At 35.7% G+C, this 19,931-nt stretch overlaps 1 protein-coding gene across 28 annotated transcripts in view; it reads left to right on the forward strand.

Moving 5' to 3' along the window:
- Window positions 1–19,931, forward strand: part of AFDN (afadin, adherens junction formation factor) — a 93,155-nt gene that overhangs the window by 52,392 nt on the left and 20,832 nt on the right. For 26 of the 28 annotated variants that reach the window (XR_003398130.1, XM_026846179.1, XM_026846161.1 and 23 more), the window contains 4 exons: window positions 17,760–17,825; window positions 17,977–18,050; window positions 18,567–18,685; window positions 19,699–19,893. Coding sequence is in view for 27 of the 28 variants with exons in the window: in XM_026846179.1 (XP_026701980.1) it covers window positions 17,760–17,825; window positions 17,977–18,050; window positions 18,567–18,685; window positions 19,699–19,893 (454 nt within the window). In the remaining variant the exon portion in view is untranslated. The remainder of the gene's footprint in view (window positions 1–17,759; window positions 17,826–17,976; window positions 18,051–18,566; window positions 18,686–19,698; window positions 19,894–19,931) is intronic. The other 2 variants (XM_026846169.1, XM_026846166.1) reach the window with 1 other exon arrangement.

The following is a 19,931-nucleotide window of genomic DNA, read 5'->3' on the forward strand; positions in this document are numbered from 1 at the left end:
CTGTTTTCCCACCTTTGGCTGAGGAAAATGGAGGAAGAAGTCCAGGAGACATTTTGTGAAAATTTTCTAAACATTAACGGGATAGAATACTGGAACTAAGAGGGAGAGACAAGTGTGGGAATAGATTTATCTTTTTCTAACTCTTTTAGTAGTAAAAGGTTGGCTATGAAATGCTCATATGAAAGTATGTTATGGTTGGAGAAATGAAAGCTCATATTCAGTTTCAGAAATACACATGTTCAGAAATACAAATGCCATGCGCAGGATCCCAGTTTGATTGCTGACCCAATTACATTTATTGAACTGTTGGTTTCTAGAGTGCTTCAAAAGTGCTGTAATAAAAGAAAATGCAGCGGCTGGTCAACAGGTGGCCCTGCTCCAACCAGTGAGAGACAACTCTGAATCTTTTCAGCTTTGGTTAGGAAAACAGTTGTTTTTTTCCTGTGATGTGACAAAATAGTTGCTGTCAGTAGCATGCTGTGAGAATGCCTTTGCATGTCAGTGCTGACCTGCCTTTCTTGTTAAGTCTTAATGGGCTCCTCATACTTGTCACAGGCTTTGGACGGAGTTTGTTAAAATGTAGGTTGGGGGTATCCTAGAGATGGATGAAATGAGCAGATTCTCAGAGATCGTAAAGAAAAATAATTCCTACTGACTGATTTCCTTCTTTCTACCCATGGCAAAAAAAATCTGCACTTTCTGAGTAATCTGTGCTCATCTCTGAGGAAACATTCAGCAAATTTATCATTTGGTAATTCTTTGTGGTTTTATTAATTTGCAGGGGTTTAGTAGATAAATGAAGTATGTGCCAATTAAGAATTTTTAATCGGGAAATTAGATACTGTGACTTACCCCTTCCACACCAATTGTTCTTAATTACCAAGTGATTGTCATGCCTTGTCTGCTACAATCAAAAAGGATGATTGGAGTTAAAGTTAAGCTTATACAAGCAGAGAAGTGGTGCAACTTGCATTGAAATGCTGTGCACCTGCTTATGATATATGGTTTCAGTTTGTCATATTAGGTGATTGCAAACACGCTGACATTAATGAAAAACTAAAACCAAACCAAAGGAGGTAAGTCAAGGAGCACACGGAAGTGTTAGGGCCCTGGGGAACCCTCTATTTGATCATCTTTCAACCTGACAGGTGAAATGTTTAAGTGTGTTACTTCTAATTAAATAAAATATGAGTAGCTGTGAAATAGGAGTTTTAAAGGCCTTACAGGAGTGCCAGAGAGAGCAGAAATGCTGCGCATCACTTAGTTAACCTCACTTTACTGTTAAGGGTGTTTTCTGAGGCAGGACAGCCCCTTTGAGCAACCACGTAGTAAGCATGTATGCTATATGCATACTTACCAGACAAAACGAGTTTAGTTATGCAACAACTGTTAGCTGCCAGAGCACTGTAAACAGTGTTGTGTTTGGGTTTCGTTTTGGTTTTTAGATTGGGAAAATACCTAACAGGATTTCTTAAACTGAATACTTTACACAGACACTTATTTTTATTTAAATTGTGTAGCTTCAGATGTGATCCAAAAAGGTAACTTGTTCCACCCTTCTGTAGGTGTTGCATGTTTTCTTACAATAATGCTTCTATAGCTTTATTAGCAGTAGCTTTTGTAATAGGTATATGGAAATGTAGCTGGTAGGAGTGGTCGGGCATCAGGAACAGTATTGCTTTTTGAGGTTGTGTGCAGACTTTGGTTGCTGTAACCCTGAAAGATGTTTTGATGTTAAAAGCTGCCTGACTCCCAACCACATTGTGGTTAAGTTTTTATGAAATCCAGATGATTTGGAAGCAGCGTGTGCATGCAGTTTACTTTAAAAATATATCGCTTTTTGGGGGCTTTCGCATGTGACTTCTCAGCCATCTGTGGGCCAGCACATTACTTTCTGTTTAATTTGGAGGTTTTTTGTCTTTTGTACAAAAGGGGTCCCTTTTTGTTTTTTCTAGCAGTTTTCAAAGTTTAATAAAACCTCTAAAGTAAATGGAAGTCAGAACAGCATAACTGATTACGTAAGAGTCTGAATATTGTATTGGTTATAGCTGGTGTTGATAAATGCTACACTGTGTCATAGCATCCAGTTCCAACTTATCTGGATGGGTATCTTGGAAAATCCAGCAGACTAGAGTGGTTGTTGCTGTTGAGGGCTGAAAGAGAAGTGGAGAATTGTTTTTTTTCTTTCAAGGATCTGTAGTCCTGGAGATCAAAATGTGGTTTTCTGTTGTTGGAAGAACAGAATCCATGGTAAGTCTGTTCAGGTTTCTGTTGGGACTGTTTTTCTCTGAAGTTTTAAATACTATCCCTGTACTTTTTCCTGCTCTGTTGCTTGTTTAAACCTGCCAGTAGTTACTTGTTCATGTAGCAACAATGTAATACAGCATGCAGTTAAATATAGTCAGATGTTAGTAGCTAACTTCCTAAAATGTAGAAAGAAAAAAACTAATTTTTTAGCTTGTTCTTCATATGCACTTCTCAAATTTGTTGAAGTGACTATTAATATTGAAAGTTTCAGGTGTGATAACTACTGTTTTATTGTAGCAGAGCATGAATAGCATGACCTGTAATCTGTTTACTTGTCATATTAGTTGGCTTTAATCCAGGTTCTTCTAAAAGTCTGATTTCCCCTTATAAAGTCTGAAGTAGAATTGATGTCCCAAACGGTATATGCAAGATTTTTAATATCCTGTAGACTGTTCTGAAAAGACCAGAGCATGCAAATACGTTGCAGTTATGTTCAACACATTCACCACAAGAGTAGAGGCATTTAAATTCCGTTTAGATTGCTACTGCAAAAAAGAAAGGATTCCCATGTTCTGTAGGTTTTGTTGTTCGCATGCTGGTTATAGTGATTAGTATACAACAGTTTAGTTCTTTAAAGTATGGTACACTTTATTTCTTGCTCAGTCATCTTTTATTAGTATAAGAGAAAAAGTTACCTTAAAATATATGCAAGCACCTTAAAATGCCTTTATATGCCCCTGCTGGCATATAAATCAGAGTTTATTTTCTAGTGTTTTTTAACAGATGGTTAGATTAAATATTCCCCAAGTGCTTGCTAAAATAGGATGAGATGGTGATAAGCTGCTTCTTTTTTTAATGGAATCATTTCAAACACTGAGTGAGAAAGTTCATCAATAAATATTGGTGGAGAAGGGGCTTACTTTTCTAAAAACAAGTGTGAGGCATCTTAACCATAAATAGTATGTATTATTGGCAAAATTTTGGTCCTTAAGGTATAATTAAATCATCGTAATTTGCTTTATTTTCTAAACCACTGATTGTCATTTTATATTTAACAGTCAATTTAAAGCAGGTTCAAGACTACCAGAAACGTCAATTTCGATGTTAATTTTTTCTGAAAGTTTGTTATACAAAAATTTTTTAGATAATCTGTGTGGATTTAAATATTTTTTTTTTTCCAAACTGAAAATTAGGTTTATAGTTAATGGTAACACAATCTACTGATTTGATTCTATCTACTCTGTGTTTGCAAATATAGACAGTTGATGGGATTTATTTTTTTTTTTTAGCTGCTTGTTAGCTCTTTGTGTTCCAGATCTTGAGATTTCAGATACCTCTGTATCTCAAGTAATCTTGTGTCTGTGCTTTCTAAGTATAAGGAAAATTTTTGCACTTTCCTGCCAGCATGAATTAATTGAAATGTTTGATTGAGAAGATTTAGAAGTTGTTTTGGTTTTTTTAATGTTTGATACTAATTCACATAAGCAGTCTGAACGACTGACGTTGCCTTAAAAGGCTTCTTAGGAGAACTTAAATAAAAATATACTATTGTCATTTCCAGCACAGATTTCTCAGTCTCACAGGAATAAGATAGTACGTAAATTGCCAGTTTAGTCTTTGTCATGAACAAATAAGTAGCTGTGTGTTAGCAATTTGCCCGTTTCTTGTTGATTCACAACTTCCAGCAGTGTTTTTGGTTAAATTTTGGTACCTTGTATATGTTCTATAAAATTTTGCTAGTGCTTTCATATGCTGTTTAAAAATTAAAGCTTATGCCAGCACAGCATGATTTTTATGCTCACTAGCTGTGAGACCACAGCTCTGCTCAAGCAGAGTGTTTCTTGTCTTATTTATTCGCTTGTATTTAGATTGATACTGCAAATGGGTCACCCAGACATTTGTATTTAATGCCTTCCTTAACAAAGAGGGTTTTAAATTTCATGTGCCAGTTCTTCCTTGCAGTAATACCTTCTGTATGCAGGCACTTGCTAGCAAGCCTGCAAAAGTTATGGTGCACATATGCTTTAGCTAGAATTCCTATACCAGACTCCATTCAATTCTGGCATTCAAATAGCTTCCAAAATTCTGTTTAGATACATGTTAATAATAGCATTTTAATTTAAATTTTTTACTCCTACTATCAAAAAAGGCTTTCAGAAGTTAACAAATTCTGTGTATGAATAATACTCTCAACTGGAATAGAAATTGAGGCACTTAATAGTATGTAATTGTGTACGCACTGATACTGTATTAAGTTGTATTCATCTGCAACTGCAGAGCAGCACTACATGGAAGATTGTGCTGTGGAGTCTTTTTGGACTGTAATTTGTCCTTAACTATAGACCCAAGAGCCATTTGTTTGAAAAAGTGCAGGGATACAGGGTGGTTTTCTTCCAAAACAGATTGCCCGGTGTATCTTGTCTATGAAGTCCTATCCACAGACATAATTAAGCTGAAGCATTAGTTCAGAGTTGCCGTAACAGGGAAGAGCATCAGTGAATTTTCAGTGCAACTTGTAGATTGGTACATAACTCTGAATAGCCCTTAGTTTGTCACTGCTTTATAGCAAACATACATTAAAAAGTTAACCCTTGTTTAAATAGACCTCAAGCAATGTATTTTCCTTGAGCACAACAAAAGATTTTTCCTTTGAAACTAAAGAGAAATGGAACCAAACAGGCTCATGTATTTCATTTCTTTTGTTAAAAATTAAGTCTTCTTTTATCCATCTGTAGAATATTGTATGATGCTTAAGTTGCAGCATTTATAATGATAAAAGAGGCTTCCTTGTCAGAAAGGTTAAGATACATTAATGAATAAAACTTGCTTAGTCTTTTGCGAATGACGTATATAAAGCATTTTCCTTTTACTTACCACTTTTGTTCTCATGAAACAGGGAAAGTACAGTTAGGTAGGAAGTGTTGTATATTTGCTTCCACTCTCAGAATAAGACTTTAGGCCAGTTGATTTAGCTAGTTCATTTAGTTGCTTTCATCAAAGAAGATGTCTTTTAGAAGCACTCAATTTACAGAGTGTGAGAAAAATAAACATTGTTACATATTTGTATACTCCTGTCTAGCATAGAAGACACTACAGCTGTTTGCATCAGCATGCCTAATTTCAGTGGTTATCTAACTGCCTTACTAAGGTTTCTGAATACCACAATTATTTTATTTTAAAAAAAAAAAAAATCAACTACTACATAGGCAAAAGACTACAGTACTGCATATTTTGTTAATGCCATTTCAGGAATTCCATTACAGAACACCTTGGGGTTCTTCGGTCTTTTATCTCCTGGGAGAAGCACACCTTAGGAAGATAGAGCATATATTCTCTTTCTTGCTCTGTGTACTAGTCAATCTTGATTGCAAACATTCTTTTATAAAAAAGTAACAGGTAACCATTATTCTGTTAGACAGAACAACAGAACTCTTCAGTCCTTTCTCTTTATTCCTCTTGGGGCTATTTGTAAATAGAGGTTCTGGATACACTAGATATCAAATTTCCAGGTTGTTGGATGCTTTGGAGTCCTGTGGTACTGTACTGCTTGTAATCTAGTGAGTTTTTCTCTGAATAGTAAGACACTTGTTTTTCATCTGTTTTCCCACCCAGTGCAATTTAAAGCTGCAACAGAATTCTCCACAGATGATAAGACTGGTGTTTCTTGGCCTGTGTATAATGTTGATTGTCACTGAAGTTTGAATTTCCACTGCCTGTTATAATTGGAAAAGTTTTGCCCACTTGTGACTGTAGTTTGTCCAACTCCAAAAATGTTTGGTTTTCCCCCACCCCATGTATGAGAATTTGAGAGGAAAACAGAAGTTTACATATGTGCAGCATGGGTCAGTTTTAAAATTCTTTTTAAGTCAGGGGATGATGTTACGCAGAGCAGCTGTAGCCACAGCTAACAGACCAGCTTTACATACAGTAGGCTGGTTCACCTCAGTTATGTTTGGAAGTTATACGGGGCATGCTATGAGGTATTTTGTCTAACAATGACAGATTTTCAAAGTCTCTACATTGGTCTTGAGACAGCCGAGGCCTTTGCTTCCTCTGACAAAGTGGTTTTTTTCTGATCTGCAAGGCCAGAGAAGTTTGCCCTCACTGGAGGTGGGACCAGGAACTACAAAGTTGGCCTTTCTCATTCCTGTGGGCTGACACCAAGTAGTTCAGTGAGTTGTAGATATAGTGTGTTCAGTACATAAAGTAGATAAGTATGTACTCATCCAGATACAACCTACAGAATGCATGCAGCTTTAGGGTCCGTGAGTGTTTGGGTGATGAGAAAACTTTGCTTTTACTTCTTAGAGAGTACATTTGTAAACTGCCTGCATAGTTTAGCAAATTGGTAATTTTTTTTTAATGCTTACAAGCTTGGGATATTTAAATGCTTCTAGACTAATTACTTGCCAGGTAGGCCAGATTGAAACTTCATTTTTTTGCATAAATTTGCGTTTAAGGATGTTTATAAAAACTTAGATGTTTTCTATGTAAACTTAAGAGTCTGGAATCGGAGACCTAGCCCTGATAAAAATGAATAAAATCTACTCTGGGCATAGGCAAGTAAAAGATTTCAGGCCTGATAGCTGGCATCAGGTTTGATAGCTACATTTCTGTCCGGTTTTGTTTAAAGACATTTTAGTTGCAGGGATTCATTCTGGGTTTTTAGTTGAAGGGATTCATTCTGTTTTTAAACTGTTTAATTTTTGTAAAATACTACAGAAGCTTAATGAAAAAGACCAACTTCTGGAAACAGTGTCATCCTTGAACTGTTGTGAAAGATACCAGGTCCTGATATTTCAGCAAGATGTATTTGTGTATGTATGTATATATGTGTATACATGTGTATGTGATAACTACATCATTTAAAATTATTAGAATGAAATATTTATAAACGTTTGCATAATTATGCAAAATCTTTGGGTTTTTTAAATCTCCAGTCGTTTATCTGAACCACTAGAATGTTGTGACACGCAGTCTTCGTATCTGAAGCCACTTAAATTGGAATATTACTTTGAAAAGATTGGTACCTGTATGACACACCTGCATGGATTCAGCCAAACTATAATTTGAGAGTGAAGATACCTTTGCTTCAGGAGGAGTTTTTCACATTACTGTTTATGTGAAGCTTGAAACCATTTAAATATTCTTGTATTTAAGACAGAAATCTTCAAATCAGTATTGAAAGGTCATTAAGAAGGCTTTCTTGCATTTTATGTAAATTAAAGTAGTTTTTAATACGTGTAATATTTTTTAAAAAATTGTTACTGAAGTGTCTTTTTTTCTTTAATCAAACATGATACTGCCAGTCTTTACTGGAAGCTGTTCACTGCTTCAGTTTTATTGGAGTGATAAACAGAACATGTGAAGCTAAACAGGTACGGGCAAATGATGGTATAGAACAAGTAAAGACAAGACCTTACTGTTAATTGTCTGGAGCATTACCAGTTTGGTTAGGTGCAGATGCATAGTTTTTCCTTAATTAATACTACAATTTTGCTGTCATTCTGAACAACTGGGAAAGTGTGCTTGTAATAGTTTTCATGGTTTTAATTCTAATGATAGATATTTAAATAGCTAGGTCACCCTATAGATGTACTAGAACTGCAAGAATATACCAACCTCGCCGAAAGTACAGCTAGTTTGTGGTCCACCTAAGCTAGTTGTGGGGCATGATATTTGAGGATGGGAGTATCTTGACTGTTAAAGAGATTATCACCTTGTTGATACACGGACCTTCTTTCCCATTCTGATACCTTTAGATTGGGGTACTGGAGGGGGGCTGGGTGGTGTGTAGCTGCTGGTGGCAGACCTCACGTGGTGTGTCATGGGTGGCTCGCCTGGGAACCCAGCTGCGTGTTGACACTCACCAAAAGGACCCGCCTGTTATTTCCACCATGCCATTATGGCTGCTTGTCCTGGCAAATACCAAATGGGAAGGAGGAGCTGGCAGGATTTCTTCTGTCTGCTTTTAATGCTTCCATGGTGACTGACTCACCAGGTTGTGGGCTAGCTGTGATACTGCCATTAGGAAGACTATATCTGATGTTCCTGTTATTCAGACTTCATATACAGTTGCACTATATAGCATGTTCCAATTTTAGGGCTGATCTAATGTACATGAGCCAAAGTTTCTTGTGTTCATTACTGACAAGGAGGTCTTATAAAACTCGTAACACAGCAACACTAGCAATGAAATCTATTCTCCTTGAATACTTTCTTTAATTCTATCATTACTACTGTAGTCTTTTATGTCCTCAATTGTACATTCTTTTGGAGTAGGAGTAGTTGTTTCTTTTTTCATATCACTGTAGTCTATCTCATTCTTTTCCTTATTGGTCTGATTATTCTGTAGGAGTAGCTGTACTTTTTTTTTTTAATGCTGCCTCTTCTATTTCTGTAGTTCTCATAGTAATTTTTTAAACAAATGCAGTATTTTGGGTGCAATCCTGTTAGAGCAAGGAGGGGCTTGCAAAATAACACTAATTGTGAAAACAAGTATGGACTACTGTACGCTGATGTGTGGCTTGATAGATGGCCCAGATGATAAGCAGATGTGATGGAAAATGACTTGTTTCTTGTTAGGCTGTTTCAAAAGACAAGGTTAAATTACATTATCCAACTCAGTCCTTTGGCTTCTTTAACTAGATACATAGAATATCATAGAATTTTAGTAGTCAAGCAGAGAATCATGCCAGGCTTAAAAGGGACAAATACCTGTTTGGACAACAGGTGTGAAACCTTTGCATACCTTCGTCTGCCATAAATCTTGGTCAGCTGAGTGTATTCTTATAGGGGTTTTTTTATTCCTTTGGTGTATTAAATATGTGATTGACTTGGCTTTGTTGTATCAACTTCCGTTTTCCCTCCATTCTCCTGCTCACAGCAAATTTCCAGATTTTTTTGAGCTTGGGGTCTGTGTGACCTGAATAGTGGAGATCCCATGAACAAACCTAATATTTGGGGAGTTTACTGTTTTCTTCACCTTCCAGGTTCTCTTTTAATGAGGGACTCTAGTGTTAGACACCTTTTTTTTAATTATTTTTACTGCCCTGGGTTTAGTTCCATGACTCTGAAGTGTATTGTAGCAGCAATCTAGAGACTGAAGTTGGGCTGACCAGAGATGCCAAAATTTGCCCTTTATTTTCTGTGGATTGCCATAGTTGCATGAGTTTTCAGAACTTTTCTAAATCTTTTAGGGCCTACAGGAAAGTCATTCAGTCAATCTGTTTGCTTATTCAGTAAAGTCTTTACTAAATTCCTTTATATCTGGTGGTGTGTCCTGGGACACTAAAAGTTTTCCAGTTGTCTTCCTGCTTATTTAGAAAAGACATTTATAAATGGAAGTTTACAGGTTTTGTTACTTAATTTTCCAAATGTAAGTACTTATCAAGCATTTTTTCTGGATCAGTGGAGAATAATATTATGTGTGTGTATATATACATATATGAACATATATGTCAGTATATACCAATGTTGGGGTTTTTCTAAAGTTATTGCTTTGGGTGAGATTTTAATTTTGACCCTTTATTTTGTTGGCTCTAGTCTGTTTGAATGCATTAATCTCCAAGATAAATAGGTTTTTCTTGTAAGGGCTGAAAGCTGTTGGTGAAGTTCCAGTCTTTGGTCATATTTTCAGATGAAGTTCTGTTGATACTCTAAGGGTGTTGGTGGTTGTTGCTTTTAGGTTGTGGTTTGGTTTTTTTATTTATTCAGTGTGAAGGAGGAATGATAAAACATCTTCTGAAACAAACAACTACCACTAATTTTTCTCTCTTACATGTATAAACTACTTCTTTCTTGTTCATTAAATCCTCTGCTGTTTTACTGTATATATGTGTTACTTTATGGTTTGGGAATATAGTCTGCAATTTTAGTTTCTTCTAACAGATATGGGGTTTTTGCTTTGAAAAGCATTGATTTGGGAAGTTTTGTATTATTTTATATAATATTTCATTATATAGAGGGGGCACATCCTTTTTCTTTTTTATGATCTGTTTATAGTGTTTTGAAATTGAATTACAGTATTTATGTATTTTACAGTTTGTGGTAGCTGAATTGCAATATTTACTACATGAGTGGACTTCAGGTGCAGAAGATTCCATGTCAGTTCATATGTAGGGTCTACTCAGTTATTTTGAGAAGGTCCCTTGTCAGTTCAACTACAAACCACCAGAAAAATAAGTATCTCTTGTTATGATTTAAGTTTTCCTTATATGTGTTAGCTTAGAACGTAGCTGAACATTGTTGAACAATGCTTACAGTAAACTAGGGCCTAATTAGTACCACTTCAATAATTTGAAATTTTTATTTAATCTCAAAAGAAGAGTTAAATTTGCATGGACCGTGCAGCCCATGACCTACAAACAGTACTGATGTGAAACTCCCAACAATCATCATCGTCTAAATGTGTAATAAACTTAACAAGCCTCTCTGTGTTGTATTTCCTTGCTTTTATTTATATCCCCAGGTTGTAATTTTAGACTCCTATCTTGTAAGATTTTTCTAAATATGGTTTTGTTCTGTGATAAAGAACTGTTTGAAACTAGGCTACTGTGACAAAAATAAAGCTAGCCATCTTTTCTAAAAGCTTACGTATTTTCTGTCCCACTTTAAATATTGTGGGCCAGAGTATGGAGGCCACACAGATGCAATAAAGCTAGATCTAAGGGAAATAGAACTGCTGGTGAGTTTTAATGGCTGGATTTATTGATAGTGTTTCATATCTCAGTTATTTGATTATCTTCTTGATTTGTAGCTCCTTTCATTCTTGCCCTAAAGGAAGAGGACTTGTTTATTTACTTTTTACAAGGTAGTCTGGTCACTTAAACATTTTCCCATACATTTTCTTTCTTCTTCATTTAGATTTGGGATAAAGACCTGACTTAGCATTCTAAGCAGACTTCTGTATGCAGAAGTGTCTTATGTTTGCCTTTACCTCCCAAGTAATATTAGAAGATCTATTAAAATTCCATCTAAATATGAAAGTTCCCCATTGTTATAGAATTCCTGCAGCAACCTGTACGTCACAGCAAATTTAGGATTAATTATTCTCATACTCTTAACTCAGTTGCATGCCAAACTTGCAAGGGTGGTATGTTAACATCTCTCAACTTGTGCTATTTTAAAGCATTAAATTACTTCTTAAGATAAGAATTAGAGGATAAGAAAAACTTCATACAGGTATTGCACCTCATGCAGATGCGTGGCTTCATTCTGGGTACTAGACTTAATTGTTCTCCTCAGTTTCCCACATGCGTTGGTTGTGTACATCCATCCTAAAGATGAATAAACCCAAGCACAGAGAAGGTTATTGTCAAGAACCTTTTCATGTTTTTACTCAGAGACCTGACTAAGCTTCCTGGGGGGAAAAAAAAAAAAGGAACATTTTTATCCCATTGTGTAATTACATCAGTAAAGGTGTGTTGGGTTTTTTTAATGGGAATACATTTGCTTCAATTCTAGATATGGTATTCATCTCTATCCCTTGCTTTAAGTTAGGATGATTTGTATTTTTCACAAATCCATTTTTAGAAGGGGAATGGGTAGGCCTTGTCAAAGTTCGGAAATGTCTTTTGGGTGTGTTTGCCATGCAGGCTATTAACGCTTACAACGAAGATGTTTTTCCACGGTGTAGTTTGCTTCTCTGTGTGGGAATCTGCATGTTTGTGGCTCTTTTTGGGTTTTGAAATTGTTTTGGGACTCAACTTCTGCTAGAATACTTTTGCTCTGCAGATAATTCTCAGAGCTGCTTGACAAATCAATAGGTGACCTAGTAGGATTTAGGAATTCAGAACAGTTTAGGTTTGTCAGGTTAAAAATCACATTATTCACCAAATAGTGGAGTCTAAGGCTGCAGCAGTGAAGCACTGAATATTTTATATCATGTTGTTTTAACCCATTTGAGAATTACTTGGGCACTTTAAACTGAAATACTCTCTGTTAGGTCAAACTCCCTTGGCATTTTTTTGTATTGCTTATTAAAAAGACTTCCTTAGTGGAAGTTCACAGATGTGCTCTAAACACGGGTGGATGTTCTTACATTTAAAGGATGAACAATTATTGGCTCTTACTTTTATTCTCAAAGAGGGCTTTTGGCTTTCTAGCAGTGAAAAGCCCAGTTTGGGGTCTGATCTGAAAAGCCCACCTGATATTTGTCCTATATATTCACAGGTCCTGACAATTACACATTTGTTAGCACAGGAACACAGCTGCTGTAACCTCATAAAAGTTAGCACAACAGCTTAACAGTAATGTCACACACACACACACCCCTTATTAATCCAGACCCCTCCTAGCACACCCCTTACCTGTATGGTTATGAACAATCACGCAGTGCTGTAAACAGTTTTAGGAAGCTGATTTGGTTGAAAACAAAGCTTTTATCTGGGAGGAGGGGGTCTGGGGATGGTCAGTTTAGCCCTCAGTTGGATCTGTTGTGGGACCTGCCACGACACAGTAGTGCCTGCAGGAGTCCAAGTGCAAGACAGCATGGGAGCAGTCAGGTGGGTGGGTTTCTTCGTGACACTCGGAATGAGTGCACTGCTAGTGTCATTGGAATTAAGTTAATATAATGTTTTTCAAAAAATACTGAAATGTGTAAATGGTGTTCCACTGCTGGCCTCCAAATTTAGTTCTCTGTGCTTTATGCAGTTTTTATGATCTGGGTTGTTCTTTCATAGTAATTATTTAACTATTGTAAAAGCACAGAATGGAGATTTTTCTCATTTTGAAGCTTAGGTCTAATATACTTGAGGTACCAGAATTTTTAAATATTGTGTTCCCTTTCTTCAGTTCAATTTCACTATTTGTCTAATTCTGATCAGCTAATACCTTCCTTATAGATATTTTTTCCCTATGGTTCTCCTCTTTGGCTATGCATTGCAGCAATGGATTTCATTTAGAGCTAAACAAAAGGAGGTCTTCAGAGTAGAGTGTTACGCTCATGCAATTCTGTTCAGGGATACTCTCACCCAGGTGAACTGAAGCAGCAGTAGTAGGCTTCTGGGGGTTTTCCAGTTACACGGCTTGAAAATTTCCTTAAATTATTGCTGAAGGGGAAGGATTTCCCAAATTTTTCCTCAAAAGGCTACTATCATTTCACTTTCTGCAAGGATTGTGGGAAAAAGTTGCTTCAAATGTGAAAGAAAACAGGTAGATTGGTAGCAGTAGACAGTTTGCTACTGTGGGTGTGGCTTTTTTAAAAATCTAGAATTTACTGGAGTGTTTTTTGAAAAATACTTCTAAAGGTTTTTTGGGTTTTGTATTTGACTATATATATTTGAGAAAATGTGCTACAGGTTCCAGTAAGTTAATTTTGGGTGGGTGAGAGGGGCTTATAAACCATCTTTTCATGCTTACTAAATTCTTGATTTCCAGAGTCATTTAACTTCTCTACAGTTGTGGTGTTCTGTTCAGACTAACAGCTTATAGATACACATGCTTTTGGCATTCAGGATTGGAGAAAATAAACTGAAAAAAATGTTTACCATATTATTGTTACTGATACACACATGTCATTGCTCTCTGTTGTTTGTGAGGGAATACTTTTATTTTTGTTGACCTTCACATTCCTTCGAAAGAAAAGCACATTAATAAGCATTTTACAAAGAAACCTGTTTTACTGTAATGTCAGTAAATGACAGGAGAAACATTCATGTAGTGTGTGTGAGAATTTTGCTCACTTTGGAGTTTAGTGTGCATGTCTAGCTATATATTAACATCTTTGTTGTGTCTTTAATAACAGTACACTTCCTTCTAAGGCAGTCTCCTGAATGGTGGAACTGAAGCAAAATTAAGTCTGTTTCAGTAGAAATTAAGGATTTGGATTCAAATTACTATATATCTTAGGGTAAAAGTTGAGGGAAGATGATGAGTTAAATTTGAAGATGCTTAGTGAGAAGTCTTCCCAAGCATAAGTGACAGCAAAGGCATGTTGTTAGAAACATTAAATGGCATGTGAATTAGGCAGAGAAGGAACTCATTTGTCTTAATAATATGTGAGTAGATGTGGTAGCTGATAAAGATTTTTTTTTTTAATGTAATCTGAATGGAGATTTATTTTTAAATCATTTTTTATGCTTTCAAAATTCATTAGTTCTGTATTAAGTGAGATGACTTGGAGCTAACACATCTGCTGGTAACTTCTCTTAAAAGAATAGGAAAGGGATTGACAAACTGTATAGGCTTCATAAAAACATTTAAAATGTCAGCTCCTTCATTTCATAATGAAGAATTACTGTAAGGCTTATACCCCAGGAGCAGTTCAAGCAAAAATCCATCTGATCTGGTATCTTCCAGCTGTGGGGTACTTAGCCAGAGAACATAAACAAGTGTAAGATGGTTCCTCCTGGTTTCTAGCTTTCTGCAATTTCAGAATTTCTTTCAGAGTGCGTTATATCGGTATCTCTTTTTTTCTTTTTTTTTTTTTTCCCCTTTCTCTGAAAATCTTTGAAGGGCTGTTACATGAATCTATGATCTTATTTTGTGCATGTTTACACTTTGGCATCTACAGCAGTCTTGTTCCTGTCAGTTTCCCAAGTTAATTATGAAATGCTATGGAAAATGTTTGGGGTTTGTTTTTTTTGTTGTGTTTTGGTTTAAAATAGGCTAGCTGTGACAGTATGAGTAAGAAAGCTTTCTCTGTTGGCTGATTAGAGAGATGATAAGTAATCCAATCTGTGCCACTCATGATCCCATAGACCTTCACTTCCTTGATTGTTGCTCAGCTGAGGAGTCCATGTCTATCTCTGGTTCTCTCAAGAAAACTGTTCCATGTTTCTGATCATCCTTGTTGTCCTCTGAGCCTCATGGTTCTGTTGCTGTCATTTTTGGAAAGCAGTAATCAGAATTGTAAACGGTTTCCTAAATGTGAACCTTTTAGATTTTTAGTGACTGGTTGTTTCTGTTTTGATCTTTTCTGTTAGTTCTGTTGGCTTCCAGATATTTGAACTGATATGTGAAGATGGTTTTGAAAACAGTGACTAAAAAGGTTTTTATTGAGGAGCTAAAACTAGTTTAGAAACTGTTATATGGCTGTTTATGCAATTAGAAATGTTTTATCCCATCACTATCAGCAAACCAGTTCATGGCCTTAAATAAAAGGTTTCAGCTTCATTTAATGTGCACTAACAGTCATAAGAAAGGTGATATGTATGGATACAGTGTCTAATGTAAAGTCTCAATCCCAGAATTGCTTGATTAGTATGTGCATTGTTCTAAGTGGCAATGCTCTTTCAAAGGCTTGCTGGTTTTACCTAATCTGTGACTGTATTAGGGAGATCTTTCTTTGAATTCCTGAACTCAAGGGGATGAGATTCTTGCTAGCATCCTTTGAAGTTAGGACAGAATAAAAACAGTGTCAATCCCAGGTGGCTTCGGAGGCTTCTGGTTAACCTTAGATTGTCTGGCCTCCTAGAACAACTGCTCTTTGGTCCCTGGCAATTAGTATTACGACTTGATGCCTGAGATTATAACTACAAGGTGGGTAGGTGAATTGCTGTTGACTCTTTTGCTCTTTGGAACTAAAAGAGCTTGCCTCTAGGTATATGTAGTGGTTGGAGGCAGAGGAAGGAGCATATAAACCAAATCACCTTTGTTTTCAGTTCCCAACAAATTAAGGTGGTAACTTGTTCTGCTGCCAGTGCCCTGATGGGGACTGGTCCCTTACAAGGTTGGAGTATTACTTCACATTTGGACCAGTGAAATACATTTTTTCCCCATTATTGCTCCAGTGTTCAGCATCATGTGATCCTTCTCCAACTCTTGGTTTTGACTTAACTGATAAATTTTCTGTATGGTAAATTTAGTTACATTATTGTTTGCCCTTTTTCTGGAACACTTATGAGCGTGATGAACAGCACATTTATTTAGGGCTTCTCTGAAAACTTCCATTCTTTGTGAAAACAACTTCCTATCCATTGTTGAAGCAGTTATTAATATACAAGGACAGGTTGTCACCTTGAAGTCTTGAAAAACTCCTGGTAAGAGATCTTGCCGTGACTGTCTTGGAAGTATAGCTGTTCTGTCAACAAGATCATCATTCCCTGTGTGCTTCTTGGTTGGGGAAGAAAAAGATATTTGTGAAGCATGATTTTGTTTTTCATTATTTTTATCTAGCTGTGTTTTGATTTGCATTTCTTATAACTTTAAATGATTTTTGATATAAAGTTTAAAATATTCTGCAGTTACCTAGAAGTTTTTAGAGCCCATTATATTCTTTCCCGACATAAGTGTCCTTACTTTAGTTATTTATTGCACATTTTTCCCTTTTATGAAAAATTTGGACATGTAAAATGTTAATCTGGAATCATGAGACTTGAATTAATTCCTTTTCTGTGGCTTTTGAGTAAGCATTTGGGATTAATTCAAGTTTTAATGAATAAGAATAGGTCTTTCACTTGCTTAGAAAACCATATGTGACACTAGCTTTTGAATAAACTTTACCTTGATTTTTATTTCACTTTAATATAATAGTGGAAGCAATGCTTTTGCTGTGAAGAAAAAAAAAAAAAAGTTGGTAAAGCTGAGGTGGAGGAAGAAAGCAGGAAGTTACATATTCAGTATCAAAGTAACTTGGGGTGTTGTTTCAGAAAACAACATTACATTAAAAACTGTGCTCTGTTAAAAACTTAGTGCTCTTCTTCCAAGTAAATTGCAGAGTAAAATGGCACCATTTCCTGTAGTAGATAATGAAATCATAAGTGATTGTTTTACGTTATAAGTGACAATTTAAAGGTTTGTGATACTAACATTTAGACTGATCTGTGTGGTGTCTTGTAAATTGGAGCATGTGGATGATGCAACAGCATGGCTTGAATAGATGCTTATGTTCTCGTCTTGAATCTGTTGGTTGTCTCGGCGTAAGTTCACTGTTAACAGTCCTTTCAAAATTTAGTGGAATACTTTGAAGCAGATGTTTTATGGACAAAATTGCATGGTTTTGCAGTCGACTTAAGTATTGGCTCTGTCAGCTCTGAAAGACTTATAGCGTCTACTTGTTTAATTTAAAACTAGAGGCACTGTTTGTTCCTTTACACTAGCTCCTTTACAGTCCTAATGAATGTAAAAAGCATTTCTATTCCTGTTTCTTGTAAACTGCAATTTACCTTGTTTCATTTGGGTATTAGCAAGGGAAATAATGCAGTCTTTTGGAACATAATATCATGCATGTAAAAGTGAAAATAAGTATTTCTTATTAGAAGGAGATTAGAGCAAACATCTAAAGTATAAGTTTTAGTTAATGTATTTTTTTTCTTATTCAAGCTTGCATTAAGACCAAATATTCTTTGTTTCTAATAATGCTTGCAGGTTCAGGCCTAATATTAAAATTTTCTTTTGACTTTAAATGAATGTAACTCTTTTCTGTATAATTGTTTTTTTCCAGTTGTAGAATATCTAAAAGTGATGAGAACTTAGAGGTTTACCTAGCCATGTAAAATTCTGATTAACACTTGTGGTATGCTTAAGAGATCAAATATAAAAGTAATAAAATAATGCCTCTTTCTCTATAGGGTGCTGGTCAAGACAAACTTGGGATATATGTGAAGTCTGTTGTGAAAGGAGGTGCTGCTGATGTGGTTAGTAATATTCTTAAACATCAGAAGTTCAGAGGTAGAAGGATCTTTCAGAAATGCTTTTAAATCCTTTGTTTACTAGTGTGTGAATAACTGGTTTAGACCATGGTAGTATTGGTATATGAATTTTCTAATCTCTTGAATTTGTATTTAGGATGGTCGTCTGGCTGCAGGGGATCAGCTGCTCAGTGTGGATGGTCGAAGTTTGGTGGGCCTGTCCCAGGAAAGGTGTGGAATGCTTTCCTTGAGTGTCTTTACATGAAGAAAATGCTAGAGTAGTAATTTACTAGAAAGGGCTGAACCTTTTTTTTTTTTACATGTTAGGCTTTGTCTTGGCTTTTTATAACTGCCTATGAATAACCTTAGTAACAAGTTCAACTGTTCATGTAGTATTTTCTGTATATGACGTGGGTTATCTATGTAGAAGAGTTTGCATTACACTTTCAGGCTTTAGTTTTGAGCAAACTTTATTTAGCTCTAAAAGCTCTAATATTAAAAATTTTGACTTCTGACCTTTAACTGCAGAAACTGGAAATAGTACTTGCCTGTAGGACATCTTCTAGTCATTGTCATCATCATCTAACTTTTTTTGAAATTATTTTAAGTATTAATCAGAAAGAGTTGTTTTGTCAAACAGGCTTATTAGAATAAACATGAGAAATCATGACATACAAACTGATAATTAATGAGAACTAAGTAATGCAGTGCCTAACTTTGGTTTGTTTGCTTTGGCTTTTATTGCAGGGCAGCAGAACTTATGACTAGGACAGGTTCTGTAGTAACACTGGAAGTAGCAAAACAAGGAGCAATTTACCATGGTCTGGCAACCCTGCTTAATCAGCCATCCCCCATGATGCAAAGAGGTAAAAATACTAATATTGTGTATGTTAACAGCTTTATAAGTCGTAGAATGCAGAAAATATAATAATTCACAGTAGTTTGCCAAATATTGCCAAAATATTAAACAAGAATCCATAATTGCACAGAAAATAATTTCCTTTCCTATCAAAAATTCAATTTTAAAATGGTTTTAAATATTTTTTGAAATTATGCTAGTCTAATAATTAATAAATGCTTCAGATATGTACCTTTTAAAAAATTAAGTGATGAATTTAAATACAGTTCTCATTTGAAGGAATTTTTATTTTAACAAAGAGAATATAATGAATACAAAAAGGGTGCTAAATAAACTCCAGTGGCTTTTTTATCCCTTTCATAAAGGCTTCTTTCCTCTCGGAATACGACTTCCTTGTAACCAGAGCACAATATAATGACTAAGAGAGAAGTAAATAGAAACAGAAGCCCCTGGAACATGTTTTGCCATTGAAATTTTTTTTTTTTTTTTTTAAACTAGAAATCTTGAAATGCATCTTCTTAAGTTTCTGTGTCTGATCATAAGTTCTTGCGTGTTTCTCTAATGTTACATATTTCATCACCCTACTTCAGTGAACAAAAGACATATTTAAGTCTTATGTAAAATAATGTTGTAGAGGAAGACCTTTTCTACATCTAGGTTAGTACTACAGTATAGAAAAGAATAGGGTAAAAGGATAAATCTTTATAATCCAGTTTACAACACCATCTCAGATGCCATAAGTTTCTGAGAGTAAGCAAGAGACTTTTCAGTAAAGCACATTTGGCTTTTCCAAATACTGTGGTACCTTTTCAAAAGCTCTTTTGAAGCATACAAATCAAAGGAATCCTGTATAGTTGATGTAAGTGTAGGATCCTGTATCTGAAGTAAGGACACAAGCATTTGCTTTACTGGAAACTAATTTCTAATTATAAATACAAGGTAACTCTGGTTTGAAAAAATATATACTAGATGGTAGTTAATATAAGTGAAAGGGAGAAAATACATATCCAACTGTTACAGTTTCTGACCGCCGTGGCTCAGGTAAACCCCGACCAAAGAGTGAAGGTTTTGAACTGTATAACAACTCCACTCAAAATGGGTCACCTGAGAGCCCTCAGCTGCCGTGGACAGAGTACAATGAACCAAAGAAGCTGCCAGGGGATGATAGATTAATGAAGAACAGAGCCGATCATCGCTCCAGTCCCAATGTAGCAAGTAAGTAAGATTATCCTTCTTTTAGGGGCAGATGCCTC

Source organism: Athene cunicularia, assembly GCF_003259725.1.
Source record: "Athene cunicularia isolate RWA chromosome 3 unlocalized genomic scaffold, athCun1 chr3_part1, whole genome shotgun sequence".
In the NCBI taxonomy this organism is placed as follows: domain Eukaryota; kingdom Metazoa; phylum Chordata; class Aves; order Strigiformes; family Strigidae; genus Athene; species Athene cunicularia.